This window comes from Athene cunicularia (assembly GCF_003259725.1).
Source record: "Athene cunicularia isolate RWA chromosome 2 unlocalized genomic scaffold, athCun1 chr2_part1, whole genome shotgun sequence".
Lineage (NCBI taxonomy): Eukaryota > Metazoa > Chordata > Aves > Strigiformes > Strigidae > Athene > Athene cunicularia.
The window spans coordinates 5,494,312-5,517,976 of record NW_020799095.1 but is presented as its reverse complement, the minus strand read 5'-3'; the positions used below and the strand labels follow the sequence as shown (position 1 = coordinate 5,517,976).

The following is a 23,665-nucleotide window of genomic DNA, read 5'->3' as shown; positions in this document are numbered from 1 at the left end:
ATTCTTTAAAAATCCATAAAAGCTGCTAGACCATTTCACATGTACTTCACAGTTTAAAAAATGGGTCATGATTACTTTATTACTTTACATAACCAAAATGCTTTCTGCTAAGCATTTAAAGCATGGTCAATATTTCTGCTCTTTGAAAAATATTCACTGCCAACGGTAAATTGCCATGTGAGCCAACACAGCTTCATTTGTTTGTGCTTTTTATTTCAAGAAAAGACTAGGAGCTGGCACAGTAACAATAAAGAAATCAAAGCAAATCCACAGAAGATGAATGCTCTGGACACAACTGAAATCCAAAGAATAGTGTGTGTAGGAATGAAACACTGACTCCTGTAACACACCAGATGACTTCACAGTCCATTACTGATCATGTAACTCCTTGTTGCTATTTGATTAGTAATTTAAGTATTACAGATTAAGATTACCCTTACTAGTATTTATTGTTATTAAGGTTGTGAGAAGACAACAACAGGAGAAAACAAAGTAATAAATGGGTGAAACAGAAGAACACAGAGGACTAGAAAGATCATCAATATGCAGTATAAATAGATTGAATAGTTACAACAAAACAATTTGTTGATGTTCCAAGTAGAAAATAAATTGTATATGTATATATTCAGCCATTATTGCTAGATGGTAATTTGCATGAAGAACTAAGGAATAGCAGATTCATTAAAGGTATTTTAAATGGAACCTTGTCTACAAAACATAGTTATGAAATAAAGTCTTACATTTTCCTCTAAACCACACAGGAAAGAGTTACTTACCAGATATAAAGTTTTTTTTCAACATGCTTTTCCACTACATCAACTTAAAGGAAACTCAGTGATAACTTCAAGAAAACTCAGAGATAACTTCTGGAAGGAATAGGGAACAGATTTGCAGGGAGCCTTGTTGCAGAAGAAGGGCAAGAAAGGTGGAGCTTTCTGACATTTGGTCTTGAATTTCTGTAAATTTTTCAGAAGAAAGTAGATTTTTCAGAAGAAATAGTAGTGACCATTGAAGGTGCAAGCAGAAGGTGACCAGAATCAAATGGCTTTCCCCATGAGATACCAAAACTAGATTAAGGCCTCACTGGAGAAAGATGAGTGGGAGAAGCAGAACACACTTAAAAGAGTACTAACAGTCTTAAAGCAGCCAAAAAGGGAAAAAAATACAAATCTTCCCCAAAGGGTGCAGGGATTAAATTACTATCAGATAACCTATTATTGCTTCCCATTCTTTAATTTAAAAATAAGAAGTAATGACACTTCAGTATATATCAGAAATCTAGCCATACAACTAAGCCTGAACCATTTAGCTCTCTACCTCTTCCCAAACCTAGTAAGAACATCTCGTACAAGGAAGGAATAAATCTGCTCTGTGCCCATGAACTTTTCCAAGCTGTGAGATACAGGACATAGAGGACCAGGTGTGTTTTGATACAAATTTTAGCAGATGCCTCAAAGACCTAAAAGCTACTCTATACTGACAGAAAACGTAGATCTTTGTTCGATTTTGGCCACGCTAGTCTGGCACCACCTTGCCTTAACCTTCTGGACACCTTCAAAAGAAGCAGAACTGGACAAAAGATGTTCAACAGGCAACTGACTCAGAAATGGGGAATAAAGACCTCAGGGCCAGACAAGTTCTAGAAGGCCAAACTTTGACTCCTATTGTTTTTTTAATGCCATAAAAGTTGACCATGGATTTGAAATCTCCAGTCCCATTGAGAATAATCTTTATAATGACCTCTCAGACTTTCCACTTACAGGAGTCTGGCATATGAAGTACCATAAGTAACCTTGACCATCTAAGCCCAGCTTGGATAAAAATGCTGTCTACTACTGCAGCCTTCGGGTGCCTGTAAGTAACTGCAGGGAAGGTACGATACACAGATTCACTGAGAGCCTTAAACTACTGAAGAAAAAGAGAAGTGAGATCCATAAAGAACTTAATTGTTATACTCATTTATCATTAGAAGCACAGATATCTGAAGTCTCTGAACAGCAAAGACTTTCAAGAAAAGGAAGTTGTACTGGTAGAGGTTCTGGTCCATGATGTAAGCCAGGAAAATCTCTTTATGGAAATAAGTGTCTTCAAGATCAAGAGATATGAAGTAACTCACCCTGCTGAAGTGAAGGTATTATCACCACTAATGTTATCATCCTACAATCATATCAGTGATTAAAGATCTTTGGCTTCTTAGAGATGTCATTTTCCTCCACACCTATTAGGACTAGATCTGTAAAATCTGGATCCTCTGCTACAAGATGAAAGGCTCTGGAAATGATAAAGGTAAATGAACGTCTCCCTCTCAATAACACCTGATGTCCTGGCAAGGGCTTTTAAAAAGAGGTGAGGAAGAAGGTTTGAGGAATAGGCTATGGAGTGATTGCTTGTAACCCTGGTGTTCAACACTACACTATTTAGGATTATATGGATTCAGATCAACTATCAACAGCCTGAATCTGAAGAAAAAGTGTACAAAAGAAACAGATTTAGAAGAAAGGACTCATGTCTCTTACCACTCCTTGAAAAGTCCTGGTATGACTACTGTAAGGAATGAAGAAATGTGCGCAAAGTTGAGTTTTGCGGATAGTTACTCAAAATATTCAGAAAGATGAGCCAAAGTTGTATCATTTAAGATCTGTAATTTGGCTGCTGTCAAAATGCTATTGTGAAGCACCCTGGTTATGTGAGTGTAGGCAGAGTATCTAAGAGATTGAAGTACTTGGACAGTGTTAGCTCAGAGACAGTCACCCTCTGATGGACAATCTTCAATTGCAGCTTGTGTTTCATGGACCAGAGTTGTATGGCCAAAACAGTCTTCTTCAGGAAGTAAGACATAACATGCTATGTTATCTAGCCTCTTGCAACTTGAAAAAAAAAAAAAAAGTACCAAAAAAGGGAATTTATCTTAATTTTCCAAAGCATGAAATCCATCTAATATCAGATATTGGACTTAAAATAGCAGAGCCTGGTAATGTGTTATTCTTATCTGAACATTATGGGGGAAAAAAAAGTTATTTTTCACCCCCTCTACAACCAAATGTTTAAAGCCCTTGCCAAAAGCAGCAGATCGAGACTGTTTAAAATGTGCCAGAACCACAGCAACAAAAACGGGAGTCAGTGGAGGGTGAGTAAAAAGGAAAATCCAAACCACCTGCTGATACTTGGTAGCATCTGTCACTGTACAAGAAGTGGGAGCACATAAAGGCAATGCTTGCCAAAGCACTTGAGCTGGGAGCAGTATGGCATCATTCATCGACCTGGTTCTATCACCTAGCATAGACCCTACAGAATATCATTCATGCACAGAACAAAATTTGGGGAAACCTTTACAGAGATCTGTAGAGTACTCAACTGTCCTCTGTAGTAATGCATAAAGGTTTTGTAGTTGATATAAACAATCATCCCCAAATGAACAGTAGAGGCAGCTCTCATTCGTGATGCCACTAAGATGTTCAAGAACATGGGGTTGATTGCACTTTTGCCCTTCATGTATGTAGGGGATATGGTAGCCTCCTGAGGTGCCACCTTTGGGGGGAAGATGAGGGGATGTTGTGGAGACTGAAGTTCCTTCTTGTCATCAGCTGAGCCTACTTACTGGAGAATGACATGTGGGAGATGTGCAAGATCTGATGTCTCGTAACACTTCTTAGGTCAGAAACTAAAGACAAAAGATAAATCTTCCTTCCTAGAGGAGGGTGGATGGTGAGCAAGAAGTAATAAACCTGTAATCCAAGGGTGTTTTCAGGGTTACTAACAAGCTCCTCAGTCTTGTCTTTGTCTTTATGAGTAAAAATTTAAGGCTGATTCACTCCTTTTAGAGGGAGATAAGTAAACAGTGATTTGGTGCAAGCATGGACACAGCCCAGAAATACCAGTCATTATTTCCTACAGTCTTTATAAAGACAGAAGACAAAAGATGCATCAGTAAAGGCAGAAACTCCAGTGGAACTCTGGCTTCATACTGTGGGAAACAGTGAATTGGGGCAGACTCTGAAATATCATAAAGGTGATCATGCAATCTAGTGACAAGAGCAGCAAGAAAAAGCTCACAACGTTGTAATAATTTTGTGATTGTGCAGACATGCTCTATTTTTCCTTCAGCTACAGCAAATGTTGCCTCTTCACTGCCAGAACAGGCAGTACAATCAGTAAGCATGCATCTCAAGTACTCACTCCATGTATGATAAACCAAAGCATCAGCAGGATATCTAAAGTTTTTCTCTTTATTATGAATGGACCTAGAGTAAGAACTGGGTTTCTTCTCCCTGGATGATTGTGGAAATTTGGTCTCTTGAATCTGAGGCTCAGCAAAAGGGTCAAACATGAATTTTTAATATTTTCTTGGCAACAACATTCTCAATCTGTTCTTGAAGTCTCAATACACAGGACACTTGGATGAAATAAAAACTTCACCCAGACAAAACGGGAAATCAATACTTTCATCTCAGAGAACATAAAGCCAAACTTTTGTTGAAGAATTCCTAGATGTGGAAGCTATGCTGTCCCATCACAATCAAAATTTGAGCTCATAACAAAAAAGCATGTTTAAGTAACTTGAAAATATTTTTTAAATTACAGATAATTGAGTAGAGTATGAAGTAAAGTAAAATAGAAGGCCCACATGAATCTTCAATAAAGAGCAGTTAATCATAAAGAAATATAGTTCAGTCACATGTGGAAATGAATGCTAGGTGACATGCTGTACTCCACTGCTTAGACCATGCTCCTAAGTCCAACAGGTTGACCAGGCAAACAGATTTCTAGTTCAAAAGATTGCACAGCTGTACACCCAAAATATGCAGAAAAGTACTCGATGGTAAATACGGGATGACAACGTGTGAATGTAAAATTAAATCATTCACCTCTAATTTATGCTTTTTGATTTCTTCAGAATTTAATCCCACAACAATTACTTAGAATTCTTAAAGATGTGATCAGAAAGATTTCAGGGGTAATAATTTTTATATGCACACATACACAGGGATAGATCATGTGTATTATTATATAATCATGTATTACACAAACATGCATATATAAAAGACCACATTCAGCTCTATGCATATTTCTGGATGAAAAGTCACCTCTTTTAAGTGCTACCAATAATTTCAAAAAACTGTATTCTCACACCTTTGCATAAGCAGTCGTTTTGATAAACCACTGTTTGAGGTATTTCTGTTCCACTTTTGCTCCTGAACGCCATGAGCAACCATTGTCATCCACCTGTTCGTTAGCTAGAACAGTCTGATCCACGGGATCCCAATTAACCAAGGCCTAAAAAAAGTTGCAGGAAGAAAAAATATTTTTAGCAGCTATTTCAAAACCAGAATCTTACTTTTCAGACACGAAAGGAATTATCCAGAAACATTCCTTGGGCCCCTGAGTTTTCTACATTTTTATAACATCCATTTTAATCAGCAACATGGACTCAAATGAAGAGGTTTTGAATATTCATCTTCTCAGAACTCAGAACCCCCAAGAATGCAGTTGGGAGCATCTGCCTTGATTAATCACACTAGTGGGATAGGCTGACACTTGAATTTTAAAAAGTTAAGTGTTCCAATTGGCTATACTGCAAACTACATAGACCAGTGCTTACAAGCTGTCCACCACTAATCCAAAAGCATCAAGTCATACTGAAGGGGACGAATAACTGAGGACCTCCAACTTGAGAGGTCAGAATCACAAAGTAGTATTATAGTGATCAACTATATTTCAAGTGAAAGAGCTGGTATTTTCTGCACATAACTTCTGTTAAATGCATGAATTACTTTTGGAATCATCTTTCCTTATCAATACAAATACTTTAAAGAAATTTAAAGCAAAATAAATATTGGTGTTCAACTCTACAAACCGTGTTTTTTTGAGGGCTAACTGAAATATCAGACAACATACAGTGAAGAAAGCAAAAATCAAACTCGCCCTCCCACCCAGCATTGAACAATTTAGCTGATCGTTCATCATAAAAGATCTAAGACCACAAAAGAATCCTAGTGATCATTCCAGAAGTGGTATTCAATGCTAGACACTGACTTGAAAAAATGAACAGAAAGAAAAAAAAAAACCCACAAAACCAAAGACATAAAGAAGAGTAATCCATTCCATTTAGTGTTATTCAGTATTTGAGCTAAATCAAAGTTACATCAGCCTGACTGAAAAACAATAGCTCCAGCTCCATAGCGTTCTAATACATTAAACTATATTTGAAAATTTCAAATGCATTCTTTGGGTATGGGGAGGACTTAGTATCTCAATCTAAAAACTACTCATGCTTATATTACACACTTCTTATCTATCACTGATCACCTTCTAAAATGCCCCGTTTCCAAACAACTGATACTTCTTAGTTTTAAATATGTTACATTTCTTAGAAACAGTAAATATCACAGCCATTTTACAAATCTTCTAGTGATAATAGCAGAAAGACAGATGCATGGATCCTCTTCCTTAGGTATACTGTTGCTGGTTTTGTTATCAGTGTGTGGTATATGTGTGTGTGCATGCCCACAAAGTCTGATTACCTACATTGATTTATACAAAATTTATTATACTGAAATGAATGAAAGTCATTCTTTGATAAAAAAAACACTCACCTTCAAATGAAGCTTGTGTGAATTCAGTATGTCACTGGAATTTAAACTTTTTGCACTTTGTCTAACTTTTACCTGTTCTCTACCAATAACACCACACTGGTTTTTAGAAAAGGCTTCTGAAAATTCTTTGAGGAAATTAAAAGCAATCAATATATTGCACTATTACAGATTATTTTCTAGACTTTCAGAAGACATGGCTTCTTCAGTAATGACACAACACATTATGAAGTTGGCTCTAAAGTAATGATCTTTTAATTTATAAAGTTCTGGAAAAAAACCCACACCACTACAGAGTTAAAATAACACCTAATGAGAGATAAATCAGATAATATTAAGAAGCAATAAAATGACACTTGCATATAGCAGTATTAGCATATGCTTGTATTCAACTGGCTATGACTCAAAGTTTAAAAAAAATACTGTTTCTATTTTGATGATACTGCATCAAATTTATGATGAAAATTTTAGAAGGTAACTGAAATAATTTATATGAGTATAATTATCTAGTATAACATATTACCATGATTCATAACGAGAAGATTTATCTAAATAAATCATGTAAAACAAAACAAATATGCATTTAAGAAATCCGTAGCTGAAAAGTCTTGTCTGTGAATTTTTAAAGTTGCATTTTGTTCCTTCCATCTCTCCCAGCCTTTTGATTAATATACAGAATCTGGATATTAAATTAAGTCCTTAGTTCCTACTTGTACCTCACACAGGCAACTACTCGACAATGACAGCCTCTGAAACTATGGCCCCAGGAAGCTGCTAAATGTCATCTACACAAAGAGAACACAGTGCAAAGGTGTATAGAGCACAGCAGTTATTTAGATCTCCTCACTACAACAATGTAGACCATACGCTTTTAAGATAGGATTAATGTCCTCTAACTTTCGGTATCTATAGCATAAATGTCTATCTCCAGATATGGTGTTTATGGTTCCACTACAGTCTACAGATACCTAGTCAAAACAGTAGAGTCTAGGCAGCTATTAATCTCATCCTCAATAAGACACCCACACCTGGCCAGGTCAGTAACTTCTACAGTATACTGACTACATCAGTATTGAAGGAAGAGAGAGGATTTTGCTACAGTGAATAAAGACGCTGCAGCACCCAGGCAGACACTGTTAATTCTAAGTAATTGCAGCTCCCAGACATACTGAGTCTGTGTCTCCCTACCAGGGTAATTTCTGGCCAGACACACATACTCCTGGAACAGAGTGTTAACTAGGCTAATACTCCACATGTATTATTCTTATTGCCACAGAAAGGCTATGAATTATCTCCCTGTACCCAAAATGAAATTGTAATGCAGAAGACTTCAAGCTGTGCAATAGTACTGCTTAACATATACTGCAGATGCACTGACAACATGGGATAAATACATGCTTTAAGTATATATGACTGTTTGAATAGACCCGGGGTTATGGGCTAACTCTGCCATCCGCTTCCTGCCAAAAAGCAACTGGTTCATAGCCACCAGAGATTACATCCCCTATAGGTTGACAAATGCTGATTTAAGTTTCAGACTGATTCTTGACTCTTAAAGAGGGAAGCAGATCCAATCACTATTAACCAAGTAGCTCCAGGATCCCACAGTACTTGGAGCCTGCATGCAAAATTTGTTCTATTATTACTGCTTCTAACAAAGCAGCACTGTGCTTTTCAGATCACTCGTCAACTAAAAAAATTTACAGATAAAATTAAGTTTGTTATGGCAAAGCTAGAGACTTAATTTTTTTTAATTACAAACAAAAAATAGTTACAGAAAAAAATCCACAAAAAACCCAAACCAAATCCAGCATGTTAGGACATATAAAATATTGATTATTTTTGCTGGCTGTCATTTAAGGTCTCTGATTACGTCTTGCCTATGAAAATAGGAGATGTAGTTAAGTAACACCTTGACATTCCAAATGCTACCTTTCACCATCAACCTCTTTCTCTGGGTTCAGAGAATAATTAGAATACATCCCTCATTATATTCTATGAGGTTTCCTGGTTTCTGTAAAATACAAATGCAATGTCAAAGCATATTTAAGAAACCTTAGTTTCCATTTTAAGTTAGAAACATTCACTAAATTGCAGCTTTGTTTAAGTGCAGCTGTTAGGGTATTTTGGACCTGCATTGTCTTGGCTATACAGAAATTTCTTTGGAAAGCTCATTTAAAACCTTTGTTTCACCTCCTGCTTAAGAGTTAACCGAACCCTTCCCTTTTCAGATATCCTGATCTATGTTATTTGCAAAATATTATAAGGCAAATAATTTCTTAATGTACTGGTAACAGATAAACAGCTGTGATAGTCTTATAGCATCTAATTTTTATGTCATGTTTTAGAAATCACAAATAGGGTCCAGGAATTGGATGGTCAGGCACATAATTTTCAATTATCCTATCCAATCCTATCAGTTCTGAGACAGTATCACAGTAATGTTACACAGTTAAATAATCTCACTACTGAAGAGACTCCTAATGATCACATTATCTTATTTGCTTTCACCAGAGGGAAGTTAAGAGCTAGAAAATTCTGTATCAAAGCCATGAAATAAACTAATAGGAGCTATATTCTGATCCTGCGCTTCAGTGCAAATCACTGACAATAAACATTTCTGATTTGACTTGCTACAATACCCATTCATGTTAGTTATATATAAAATTTAGTTACATATACAATTCAGTTATATATAAAATTAATTCTAATTTGCAGTGATTTAAAACCAATAGAGCATAATCCACTTAATGAATGTGAACAGATGATCCTGAAACATGCCACTGACATGAATGACTTCAATTAGTAAAGTTGGAAAGTATAAAGGTCAAAGTTTGTACCTACCTCTTTTTGATACACTATCCCAGCTTCAAAAAGCTTAAGAAAGACATATTGTGTCCATTTGTAGTACTCGGGTAAGCAAGTAGTTATTTCCTGTAGAAATGAAATGAAATAAAATAAAAATTCCTGAAACTAGTCTTAGTATTTTCTTGAAGTGTTTTAACTTAAAACAATTACCTCAGGGGTGTATAATACATGACACAGAGAAAACATAAATGTTTATTTATATATGCATTTATGTACAAAACCCTATTGTGTAATGTTTATAATGACTGATACTCACCTGTATTCACAACCAGAGAATATGTGCTTTGTGTGCATGTGATGTGCAAACAAAAGTTTCCCTGTTAACATGGAATATAAGAACCCTGTAAGATTTCAGGGTGATAGATATAAGAACAGAAAGGAAGTGGAAATGACCACAGCTGCCTGACCAGGGAAACAGCAAAACTAGAAAAAAGTAGAACTAGCAAAGAAGTCATCTTAGGTTGCCTTCTCCTCTGTTGCTCAGCAATGAAAAGCAGGACCGGAGCTGCCGACTGTTGAGAAGCAGCTGGGAGATGGCTGCAGAGAAGTGAGCAGAGCCAGGGAGCCTGCAGCTGAAGCAGTAGGTACAGGACAGCAAAACAGCACAGAGGAACCGCGGCTGTTGACAGAGACAGAGCATGTGGGGCAGACAGGACAGAATATGGGGTAAGGCTCTAAACTTCAAGATGAAAGACCTAGGAAGGATATCTCACAATCACAGCTCAAATAAGCAACTATTTTAAACGGCAAGCCAGCTCAAGTTAGGAGAATGCTCTAGGTTAAAGTATGGAAAAAATGAGAGTCATAAAAGATCACAGAATCACAGAACTGTCTAGGTTGGAAAAGTCCAGTCATCAACCCAACATTAACAGTTCCCAACTACACCATACCCTTGAGTGCTATGTCGACTCTACTCTTGAACACCTCCAGGGATGGGGACTCCACCACTGTCCTGGACAGCCCTTTCCAACACCTAACAACCCATTCTCTAAAGAAATGCTTCCTAATATCTAGTCTAAACTTTCCCTGGTGCAGCTTGAGGCCATTCCCTCTTGTCCTATCACTTATTACTTGGTTAAAGAGGCTCATCCCCAGCTCTCTGCACCCTCCTTTCAGGGAGCTGTAGAGGGCGATGAGGTCTCCCCTCAGCCTCCTCTTCTCCAGACTAAACACCCCCAGTTCCCTCAGCCACTCCCCATCAGATCTGTCCTCCAGACCCTGCACCAGCTTCATTGCCTTTCTCTGGACACGCTCGAGTCATTCAATGTCCTTTTTGTAGTGAGGGGCCCAAAACTGAACACAGGAATCGAGGGGCGGCCTCACCAGTGCCGAGTACAGGGGTCAGATCCCTTCCCTGTCCCTGCTGGCCACGCTATTGCTGACACAAGCCAGGATGCCATTGGCCTTCTTGGCCACCTGGGCACACTGCTGGTTCATGTTCAGCCGGCTGTCAATCAACACCCCCAGGTCCCTCTCTGACTGGCAGCTCTCCAGCCACTCCTCCCCAAGCCTGTAGCGCTGCTGGGAAATGATGTCATGAATGAGGGGGATTGTTAAGAGGCAAATTAAGACAGATAAAAGACAAGGAGGAATGGGATGAAGAGAACAACAAGTAACAATATAATGGATAGCATTTTTAAAATTAACAAACATTCTGAGTTTTTAGTGAACTCTAATAATTAAAAAACAACCTACTTATCAACAGCCTAAAAAATTCCCTATTTTAAATGTTCAAAAACCAAACAGCACTCTAACAAACATCTTAATATGTGAAGATGGCTAAGGGATTACATGATTATAGACTCCAAACTTTCTCTACACAAACACAGTGGTATCACAGGCACAACAGAAACACATATGCTTGCACCCACATGTTTTAAAGTTTGGCCAAAGTGACAACAACCATGTAACTCCGTGTTTAAGCTCTCATTACATCATAAATGTGTAACAATAAACTGATCACATTTCACTCCTCAACAGTTTTCCTGTTTAACTTGCATTTGTTTAAAGAAGAAACATTTCTACAAACTTTCTGTTTTACCATTTGTATTTATTGAAGCACAAGATGACTCCTATGCTGAACTTCTAATCAACAAGAACATCTTTTGGTTTTAGAGTTACAGAGTTGGTGTAAGCCACTGATAAAATTTATTCCCTTTGCAAATATTTATCAATTACCTGAAATACCTCCAAATGTGAGATGTCTTTCACCCAGTCTTTCCTATCATCTAAGCTTCCCACTACACACAACTTCAGCAATATTATCCACTACTCAAATGACATCTGTAACACTCGAGCATAAAAATTTTCTTTTTTTACAACTGTACATTCCAGTGCTGAAACATTGCTTTCAACTTTATATTCCAGTGCTGAAACATTGCTTTGAACAATTAATATGACCTTTGAATAGATGTGCCTCAAAAGTGTGTATAAGAGGCTTTCAAGATCACAGAGACATTTAATGGCAGGTTTTCAGCACAGCATGTGAAGACTTAGTCATGAAAAACAGTTGCTTGATTAAATCCCTGTGCTCTGCACTGTAAAAAAACCCACTTGATAGGAGCCTGAGTTCCATCTCTCCAACTAAACACTATCCACTTAATCATCCTTGGGTTTTTTTTCCCTGCTTCTCCACACAGTGACATCAGTTCTGCCAGCGTGATGCCACTACAGGCAACAGCGTTTCATTACTGGAATATTAGACACATAAAAGAAGAGAGAAAAACCCTTTTGGTACAGTATAAGATTATGTGACCAACAGACAAACAGGTAAGACAACAGAAGTGAGTTTTCAAATAAAAATAGTAAAATGGACTGAGATTTGTCCTTTTGGCCCTGAACAGCAGATCCGTGTTAACTGGAACAAAAAAAGACGACACAAGCTTGAGCTGCAAAATACAAGCTAACTCCTGGGAACCGTGCTCTCTCACAAGTTGTAAACTGACCCTTTTCGGAAAGAAACGCAACAGGCAGTATCACTGAAGAAAAATGTGCTGTGTGGTCATTGAGCTGCGAAAAGATCACCCAAGCTCATCATTTAACTTTATAACCTTGAAGGTTTGAAGTAACATTTGAAATTAATGGAGAAAGTGAAATTACATCACTACCAAGTGAAATAAGCTGCTGACAACAAGCTAGCAACCTCTTGTCAATCTCGAAATGTGGGGGTTTTTTTCCCACCATTTAGCACATTAAGACTCATGGTGGAAAATAGTCTTCCATGTATTCAGTTACTAATCTTGATTAAATAAATATTGTCTGGTAAAAAGTTTCAGTTAGGCTGCTATCATGCTTGAATTAAGGTGAATATTAACATTTCTATTTATACTTTATGATCATGACAAAGATTTGCAGTGTATTAACAGAACTAACTTAACTCAGAAATACAGAAAAAGGTTTGCAAAATAGCACAATGGAGCCCTTCTACCCTGCCAAAAACCGTAACTTTCTGCCTCTCATTCGTGAGCTAAGCACTAGCATAATGCACATGTATTGCACCCCGTATCATAAAATTCAGTGAATATATATAAACAGGATATTACCATATTTTCTCCAAAGATAAAATACATACTAAAAATCAGAAACCTTTTACAAATACGAAATATGTTGCTCAGCTGTCCACTGCATGAGCTCTTCAGTGCTCTGTAACAGATTTAGTGATAACCCATCATCTCAACATTTCAGAAGGTAATATGAAATGGGAACATCTCCCTCTTCTCTCCAACCCATTGTCCTTTTTCCTTTTGTCAGCTTGCTAGTTAAAAAGAGTATATATACTGCCACCAAAATGCATCTTTATCATTGGTTACTGTTACTGCTCCTTACGCCTATTCATTAAAACAAACCACCTTTAAAAGTGGTCTGCTTTTAAAAATAACAGATATTGAGAAGGTATAGAAGAGAAAGTCCCCTACTCTTACACCAAAAAATACCTTGCTAAATCCCTTTTTTGCAGCACAGCAAACTGGTCTTAATAAACAGCATGACTGAGGGGTAATTTATTTATTTTTGCAAATAAATTCTCAGTTACAGACTAAATGGCAGTATTACAATTTGACAGCACTGCAACTTGGGAAGCAACTGGTTCATGTTAAGGTTAAAGGGACATTCATTATTTTAAAAATCTGAAAAAAAAACCCTCCAGCTACCAAAAATATGGGAAATCCAACAGTAAAGAAGCCTGGATAAACAAACAAACAAAAAACCCCAAACAAACTGGATGGAAGATTTTGGTCATTAATAAAAGAAAAATTAAATTTCAAATGCCTTGTTTTATAATTCATTATTTGTTCTAAATCTGCTCTGTTCTTAGAATTTTCTATTATGTAGCTCTGACCTTAAAACTATTTTTTGTTTGTCTTTTAAGAAGGTTACATCTTCAAGCTACTTTCATGGCTATTTTCTTTTTAAATAAAAGTAGTATTTACAGGCTGCATAAAAGTGTTTATTTGTTGTAAGACCCACCAGGCTTTGTGAATAACATATAACTAGAGAGAAGTAATCTAGTTTATTACTAACCATTTTATTTTTAGCACACTCTTATGCTATCCTGAAGACAGACATGTTGTACTTGATACTTACTAAAAAGGTGATGAGAAAAAGCCTGAAAGGACTTTTTCAAAATCTATTTGGGAAGATTAAATAGCCTTTAATCTATTATTTGTCTCTTTTGGTATTAAAGGGCATGTACCACCTTATCTGGTATAATTATTTGATTTTCAGAGGTTTAGAGCTTGGTAGACACCAAGTTACATTTCTAAATTAATTTGATTATTTGTATTTCAAAGGTTCTTTGTTTCATGCTTAATTAGCTACAAATACAAACATCATGCAGTGCCTACATTTTAGAACATGAATATCTTTCCTGCAAAAAAGTAAGTTTCATTTTTTAGTTAATCACAAGTAGGGTGACTGATTATCAGTGATATGTTGATAAAGAGAAAATTTAATAGGTAATGCTCTATCTACTGTTACAGTTTTATTCATGCTCCGGCAGTACATAAGAACGACAACTTCAAAGCTAAACAGAAAAATATCTGCACAAAGAAAATATCTGCACCAAAGATTTCAGCTTTTTTAATGTACAGAGCAGAAGGGGAACATTACTCTTATGCAAAAAATTATGTCACTTGGAGCACATAAATTGAAAAGTCTAAAAAATGTTGGCAGAATGAGCTACCTTCTAGAAGAAAGTTACAGATTGATAATATCATAGTGAACTGATGGCTTACTGGGAACATTCAGTCTGACAGCACTCCTGAGAAAAAGAAAGGAAAGATGTTATATGTTCTCCATCCCTTGTTGCTGATGATATGAATCTTTGAAAATTAGATTGCCTAATTCCCCTGCAAATCATGTTTAAAAGAAGTGGCAGGCAGTTTGCTATGCTGTCTGGGATCATATTTTGGAGAAATATTGTAATAAAAATCACCAGGAATGCCCAAATTGTTGTTATTTTAAAAATATAGTATAACCACAATGGTTTATTTTCCAGGTGGGTTTAATGTCTCTCAGAGACATTTCTTCTGTCCTCAAACTGCAGCTTTTTAACCCTGGATCTGACACATACAGATGTTCAAAACAGAAATGTTCTCTCATTTATTCTTTAAAAATCTCTCCCCCAAATCACACCATTTTCAAAGTGATTTAAAAATAAACATTTATTACTCGAGGCACTTAAAATACCTACATGTTTCAGGGAAAAAATATCAGATCACTATTAGTATTCAAATATATTCTAAAGCAAAGTACTTACAGAGATATTTTATGCATTTAATTACATTTTTAGTTTGCTTGCATTTTCTGTTTAGGAGAATAATTTTCAAATGTCTTTGTAACCTGGCTTTCTGAAATAATCTAATTAGCTTTTAATAATGCTTTATTATTTGTGGTGCCTTACTGGTTAAGTAATTTCACTGACTGCTAAAACATAAAAATACTTTAAAATTTTGATTTGTAAGACAGAAAACAATGAAAAAGACCCAGACAAATAAAAGGAAATTACTAATATGCCAGGTGCACTGGGATTTGTTCATAATAATTTTACCAAGCAGTAAAACTACAACTAGTCTTCATATTCCTGGACAGGACAGTCTTGAACACCAGACATGACTTTAAAAGCTTCTTCAAGCACAGCTAAATGCACTAGGCATTCAAAATGTATTTTTTATTATTTTCCCACTTTCTTCTCCCTCAACATTTGTGAAATGGTAAAATTTACTTAAATTTCCTTCACATCATCTAGGTATATACTGTAAGCTGACCACAGAGGACAGAGACAGTTAACATAAAAGGTTAGCACTTTAAAAAGACAATTCACTGCACACTAAAATAGGGATCTAAGGTAGGAGAATGGGTTCCCTCCAGCACATATTTGCTAATTACTGTGCTCTAGCACAATGAAGGAGCACTTTTAAGCAACACCAATGAAATTAAATTAAAAACAAACTCCTGTTTTGTACAATAGTCTTGGTTTATTAGACCAACCCATATAAAAAGTGGGTTTCTTGCATTTTTCACAGGAGTCACTAATGCTAGTGGGTTTGTTTGCAACATGACAGTATTTTGTACATCACTGATTCAGTGCCATACAAGTATAGAATAATAAAAAAAGTATTCCTCACTTTTAAAGTAAGTATCTGCACAGCACAGTGTACTGCTGTGCAAAGATGCTTGCGTTACCCCAGAAGCAGTACAGCTGAGGCAGTAAAATGCTCGGCCCAGCCTAATTAGCCTTGCAGAAAAGCAGGCTTTATCAGTCTGGAAAATACACTCAGCTTAGCCATTCTGCTTTCAAAGGTAGTTCTTTCATGGCTAGCTCAAATATCTGCACATTTGGAAATCAAGCCATACAGATGTATTTCAGGCATCATATATTTTTTGCAATGAATAAACATACCTATTTCTAATGATCACCATTCAGGTCACTCACTAATAAGGCAGGCTTCTAGGTAAAATAAAACATTTCATAAGCTAAGGAGTGAAAACTCCAAAATTCATTGTGTGTCAAGGAACACTTTCTAGCTGTTCTAAAATCTTACCTTTCAAAAACACAAACTATGCGCCCCTAGAACATTCTAAAATATTTCAATTACACAACTGTTCAAACGGGCTTAGTTGAAGAGTATGAAAGCCCCTTTCACAAGAATTCAGAGACTTCTGAAGGTTCATTAGACAAAATGTGGATTACTAGAAAAGTGAAGGTAAGCCTCAAAGAACAGGTACAGAGATGACAAATTACTTTTCCCTCTGTACTTAAATTTCCTGCCATGGTTTTCAGTACTGCCAGCTCTCCATCTCTTCTTCAGAATGGAAGGGTTAAACAAAAGTCCATATAGAGGTGACTTTTCTCAATTTTCTTTAAAGGCAATCTGCAATGTTCAACTCTTGCATGTTTCATAATACTGCCTACACATATGATTTCACTATTTTGAAGTATTGCTGTACTACACAAACAGAAAATCCCTGAGATACCAACATTTTAAATATAAGAAAATAGTTGTCAAGAATGTGTGCAGTAAACCTTCCACAACAATTCTTTTCTTTTCAGAGCAACTTTTTGGCTATCAAGAAAACTAAAATCTTATTAAAAATGGTTATACTGAAAAATCTTCCCCTATATATTGATATTACATGATGAAATACAGGTTTTTAGATGTAAGACATACAAATAAACAACTTCACCTTCAAGGGTGAAGAAAACAGATGGTAGGTCTCAGACTGCCAGAAAACTAATCCTTTTCCTTTTCAGATCTACAATACTGTTATAAAAATTCAAGATTAGCATCTCTATCACTCTATTCAGAATCATATTAAGGTGATAAGCAACAGTTATTGCTGAGAATATAAAGGTAGTGACTTTCAGTTCACTGGTAAATGCAATAACCTTACAATTGCTTCAAAAATTAATTTATTTTTTATCTTTAAGCTATTATTAGCTTATGTCTGATCATGTCTGGTAAGGTTTTTAAAGTGAACACCTGATGCTCAAGCATTAATATTTCCAATAAAATTTATATTTTCCAAAACAGTCAAGATACCAACACCTACAAAAAGGCAGGCTTATGCTTCAAATTTATAATAACATAACTAAACCACCATTTCAAGTTACAAGCTTTAAACCCTTGAGTATATTATAAAAACATAAACATTGAAAAAAGCACTCCTCAAAACATATATATATATATATATATTAACATGAAGGCATGCTGTTTCATAAATATCTATTTAGACTATTGTCTAATTTCTAACACAGAAAATTGCTACTTTGAAAGAACTGAAAAAGCAGAGAGAAAAATCCAAATGCAAAACTGAAATCACTTTAAAGAAAAGATTCTCTTAAATGTTGAGATTAATCAGATGATATCCGCATATCAAAAGTGAAATATGATAAAAAGCTTGAGAAGCTCGATTTTGCAGTTTAGCAACTTAAAACGGACACTTTCAGAGATTTCTATATTATCATAAATAAAATGGTAAAATTCCATGTTTTTTGATGTTCCATCGTACAGTAAAGCAGCATGCCTTAAAAAAGAAAATCTTACCCTTTCCCATGTAAAAGACAGACCTAGTGCATCAAACTGTTCTCTCATGTGTTGAATATTACTGTAAAATTAAAAATAAATATTATTAACTTAAAATATTTCTATCACATGATCATATTCAAAGTCAGGTGCTTACAATGTTCTAAGAAATCAAAAGCACTAGTTAACTTTAAATACTATTATCTCACTAGCAGTCAAACTCAAGGAACTGCCAGAATACCCATCCTAAATATTAATTTTAAAACTCCCTAGTGTACGGTGTCTCAATTTCAATAGCTGTGTATACAAGACAACAATTTGTCTTCTCTTGATTTGAGTAAAACTGAAAAGCAAACATGGCACTGCACTTTGAGGCAAATGTTTCTGAAGCATCACTTCTCATTGTTTTTTATTATCTTTACTTTCAAAGGGTCTTCTGAAATCTTCATGATGGAGTAGGACACAATTTCACCATCAGCTTAATCCTGCTCTATCTTGGCAATGCTATCCTGGATGTATTTTGCTTTGCTCTGGTGATCGTGTGGCTATAGGATGAATTGAATCAGATCAGCCATTCAGCTGAAGACAAAAAGTTCTCCAAAAATACCTCACCAGTTTTCTGGCTTCCCTCTGATCAACAGGCTGATTAAGTCAACACTGTGGCTGCAAAAACAGGTGAGCCAACACAAAGGAAGTAGTGGGAACATATATCCTGGGAGGTGACAAGGAACCCCTAAACTTCTGGTGGCAGAACAGCCACAGATAAACTTAACTGCAAAACTGTAGGGCTAGACCTTGTCCCAGATGGATTATATTAAAAATGTAAAATAAGATACATCAGAATATACAGTGAAGCTTTAGTTTGAAAATCTACTAAATACAGTTTACTAAAATACCCACAGTTACACAAGATTAACTAGTGATCTGGTATGAATCCATATTTTAAAATTGCTTAAAATTTCTTAGGGACTTTTAACTTTCTACTAAAATGCATTATGTCAGATACATTATCCTCCCACAGTGGCTAATTTGACAGTCATGAAACCAAGCATTTAATTCTGATCCAGAACAAACCTGCACTGCCGAGTATGCAAATATCCAGTATTAACAGTCACAGAGCCCCAGTTACACTAGAGAAGGTCTGACTTTTCTGGTAAGGAGTTTTCCTGGTACAGGTATACCAGGAAATTGTCTCATGGACTCACAGTTTCCACCAGGAGAAAAGTAGTATTGCTTATATTAAAGCCCCACTCAAAAAGAACTGTACCAATAAAAAATCTCAAATTTGAGTATATTTTCACAAAGCTTCTGCCAATATACTAACTCTTAGTAACAACAATTTCTCTGTGTTTGTATAAGTAACTAACTTAAACTGCCCATATGATGAATCAACTCCCTTCCATAGCATAATCAAAAAACCTGGGTATGTAAGTAATTTTTCTATTTGGATGTTGTTATAATCAGTCTCCGTTATGATGTGCTAACTTTTCTCAGTTTGTTGTTATAATATTGTTATCTAACTCTTGAAAATAGAAAATCACTCTTTTCAGTACTAAGGAAATTTTCAAAGCAAAACTTGCTTGCAGTATAAAACTTCTTGTACTTTTAACTACTAGCTGAAGTGCTTCGAGTGTATGGAACAATGCATACCTAATTACAAGAAAAGAGAATCAGCTCAGGGTGTGCCCTGTCACTTGCTTTTTAATATGACCTAAACAAACTGCTAAGACGAGACAGGCTGAGCTGATACAGGTCTTTGCTATCACACAGTCTCTCTGCTCCACATGCTCACTGCTTTTCTTTTGAGCCAGTTCAACTCAAGCAGTTGGCAGAATGGCTTTCTTCTGAGTTGGCAAGCCAAGTCAGTTCAACAAGATGCCCTACAAGTGCCAAAGCTAGTACAATAGCTGAGGAGGGACCATGTAATAGGGCGAAGGGGAAAACACTAACCCTTCTGCAGTCAGTAAGTACTTAATGTAAGCCTTGTCTCAAAACCACAGCCTTCACTTCTCTGAACCTCATTTGTCATGTAGGTAAGGATCACAGTAATGCTCTATCTGGTGAAGGTTCCACCAAGATATCCGAGGTAAAACCGAGGCACTCAGATCTAAGAGACAAGTAGATTTGTTTTACAGCTGAGCTTCGGTAGGCTTAATGAAAGAAGACAGAAACCATCAATTTACTGACCATACTACAATGTAATTGATAGCCCACAACACACTGTACACAGTGATTTTTTTTAGATGCTCAGAAGAACAAAACCAGATTTTTATGTCTTGATGGTAACTGGTTCTCACACATATTTTTACCTAAACCATATGTTAGGGAAATTTTTAAAGATGAGCATAACCAATTTATGTGTAGTGCACTCGTGTTCTCCCTAAATGAAATCAATTGCCATCATATTTTAGTTGGAAAAGTATCAAGTATCTTAAGATGGGACCAGAAGCATGAAAAAAAACTTAAAAGAAAGAGCATTATCAAAGAAGGAAATGGATCAAGGTCCAAAAAGATACCACAGCTAGATTACTGCATCCGGAGCACAACAAACAGCCTTACTTAAGAAAACTGGTTTCCAAGTCATTTATAGAAATTAATGTTTACTCATATACTCATTTCTACTCATTTTAAAGAATATTAGGGGAACATAACACCCAATTCTGCATTCTAAAGCCCAAAATTTTCAAGGAAATCAGTAGCAATAATGGCTGTTTATCACTTTCCAAGACCCAGTCTCAAATGAAAAAAATATCTTCTTCCTCTTTCACATGGTACCAAAACCTGTTAGCAAATCTAACCACATAGCTCATAATTTTCAAGTGTGTATTCTATACTAAGATTCAACTCACCATAATGTCATTCTGATTTATTTCTTATTCACTGATTTGGGTGTTTGGGAAACATCACTCTTTCAATATTCTACCTTTTAAAATTTAAAAGTAATTGAGATTAAAACCTTGAAAATCATCCTGATACATTTATTTTTCAAAACTGAATCATCTGTGCGGTCCCGTAAAATATTGGCAAATAATCCTGGTTCTTTCTGTAGCATCTTTCTTCTACACTGTTTTTGCTCTGTTTTGTGGGTTTATGGGGGCCACAGTACAGGTATTCACAGTGGAAATGTCATATTAATTCATTAAAAACTACCTTTGCGTCCAGCTTGCAGGGTGAAGCCCATGTTCGACTGCAGCATTTTCTGCCGGTAAACCAAATGCATCCCATCCCATTGGATTTATCACCTGTCAGCAAAACAGAAAAACACAATCTTACATAACTCTGGAACGGCATCAGCAACACACACAGGCCTCCAAATAACAAATGGTGTTTTGCATTTCAGCATTTGCTTTGTCTCAATTGAACCTCTTCAAAACATGCCAACCATGGCTATGTCTGTTTTATAAGATGAATATGAAGCATACTTGCTATCTATAGTGCAGTGTTAGAGGGAGCCTAAAGTATTATGTCATAAATCCTCATGACTATTTCAATAGCAAGTTGAAAAATTACAAAAATCAATCTTTTGTAAATTTGTGTGGTCATCAAAATCAGCAGTTGATGCTACTGCTATACAGAATCAAATACTCATTCTAAAGAAGAAAGCAAGCAAAACTAATTGAACCAAGTTTTATATACCTGAAGTGTTGCCTTTTTCTTTTGTTGAAGGAAAAAAAAAAGATAAAAAACCTGTGATAACCTTAAATCCAACAGATAACATGAATAGGATGAGGAAAACTGTTTTAGTCAAATTTTACTAAAATATCTTTTGTGAATATAGTCTGACAAATTGTATTTCATGACCAGAAATAAAGGTGGAAAAAAATGTTTACTACAAAATGTAACAGGTAATTCCTGTTGAAATAGATATATATCTTTCTTATTAACATCTGAATTATTTGGAAAAATAATCTACCAATACAGTAAATATTCAAAACCCTGTTTAATAACCAGGGAAAGAAAGGCCAGCACTTAAGATGTTGTCATTAAACACTTATATATCGGATACCTGAAAAAAATTTCCATTTTTTTACACCTACAAATGTGCTGTAAAATCTAACAATTATGATTAAAGTTATACAAGTTTAACAACAGCAAAACATGCCTAAGTAACATTTTACAGGTTGTAAGAAATAGAAATTTTTACCCTTAAAATACATATTTATATAAAGAACTTGTTCTTTAGTGGTATGGAAGCAAACAAGCAGTAAGAAAGCAAGCCCAGCAATACTAATCTCATAAGCTGTCTCCATGTGAAAAATCTGTTTATTTCAGAGGCATAAGAGCTGCTTTCATCGTCACTGGTTTGAATTATTTTTATTCTTCTTTGCCACAGACTTCCAATCCTCTGACTTCAATGGAATATTTCATAAAAAATACTTTATAGACATGTTTATAAAGGTGCCCTAGGCACCAACTCGGTGTAAAAGCAAAAGCAAGGATTTAACAGATGTGACTCCTCAGCATTCTTGTTTTCAATACTGAGCTAAAACTAAACGTACTGTATATAGTTACTTTGCTGGTTGCAGCAACAAAACCAAAGGTATTAACCAGTGATCAACTGTGACACAAGCCAGTACAGTAAGGGTCCATGCCCAGCACATTTCTGATGTATGAATCTAACAGAAATCAAAATGCTATTCTGTGTTACAAATTTTCCCTATTATCAGACATATTACCGTTTCACATATCATAGTGTCAGAAAACTTGAGTCCTAACTCCCTACTTCCCCACATTATAACCATTACATGGAAAATCTCATTTGGAGCCTAAACCACTTGTCAAAGCCCTGTTGACGGACACCTCAGCTCCTCTCCTCTCCCTCTCCCCACCAGTAATCAAAACTATTAGTATAAAAGAGAAAAAAAGAAAGGTAAACTTTACATAAACTACAAATCTCAACAGGATTTTTTAAGGACATACTAAAATAGTAGTTTCTGCAGCTCAGCTCTTTTTGAGCATTACTGTTGCTGATGACCTGTCTCTGGACAGAAATGATGAAATAAACGACCTTTTTTTTTTTTTCATGTATAATATATACTTTCTCTTATTTAAGCCCTCTTTGTTTAGACAAGTGTTTTTTATGTTTGCATCTCTACAAATGTCTTATTTTGCTACAAGCTGACACACATTAAGGAGATTAGAAAAACTACTCTTGATTAATTTTTGTAAAATTTGGCTTCTGTAAATCTCCTGGATATAGATAGGCAGGGAAAAGCAAGGCACAATCTAATTTCTCACGCTCATGAGCAAAAGCATGTGGGAAGAGCAGCTTCACTACCAGCTACAGACTCCCCAAAAGGGCTGACTGATGCTCCAGACAGCTAATGTGCAGACATTTTATCACTGTACCATCAGCACTAGCAGGAATTATCTAATCACACAGATCTTCCCAATTCTAGCATGTATATTAAAAATATCATACAGTGTATTCACTTATCATGTTCAAAAGACAGTTCAATTTAACAACCAATAGCATTCTTCAAGTTAAAGGGCTGAAGAAGTACGCTAATTCAAGTTTCAATCAGAAACCTGAATTTCAAGAGACATTAAAAATATCCTCAAATTAATCTCCAGGATAGATCTATTTATGTAGTTGCTATAGAGATGAATGTAACATGCACAGTGGTTTAGAAAATTATTTCAAGTTTATTGTCTCTTTTACTTCCCTACTGTGAATGGATTTGA

General features: G+C 35.8%; 1 protein-coding gene across 2 annotated transcripts in view; it reads right to left on the bottom strand.

Moving 5' to 3' along the window:
• The window catches only part of LARS2 (leucyl-tRNA synthetase 2, mitochondrial), an 88,289-nt gene that overhangs the window by 54,967 nt on the left and 9,657 nt on the right, over window positions 1–23,665 (bottom strand). Inside the window, exons 3-6 of one of the 2 annotated variants that reach the window (XM_026842964.1) lie at window positions 21,131–21,222; window positions 18,002–18,062; window positions 9,435–9,524; window positions 5,131–5,274 (exon numbers count right to left, since the gene is read on the bottom strand). In XM_026842964.1, the coding sequence (XP_026698765.1) occupies window positions 5,131–5,274; window positions 9,435–9,524; window positions 18,002–18,062; window positions 21,131–21,222 (387 nt within the window). The remainder of the gene's footprint in view (window positions 1–5,130; window positions 5,275–9,434; window positions 9,525–18,001; window positions 18,063–21,130; window positions 21,223–23,665) is intronic. The other variant, XM_026842965.1, reaches the window with a different exon arrangement.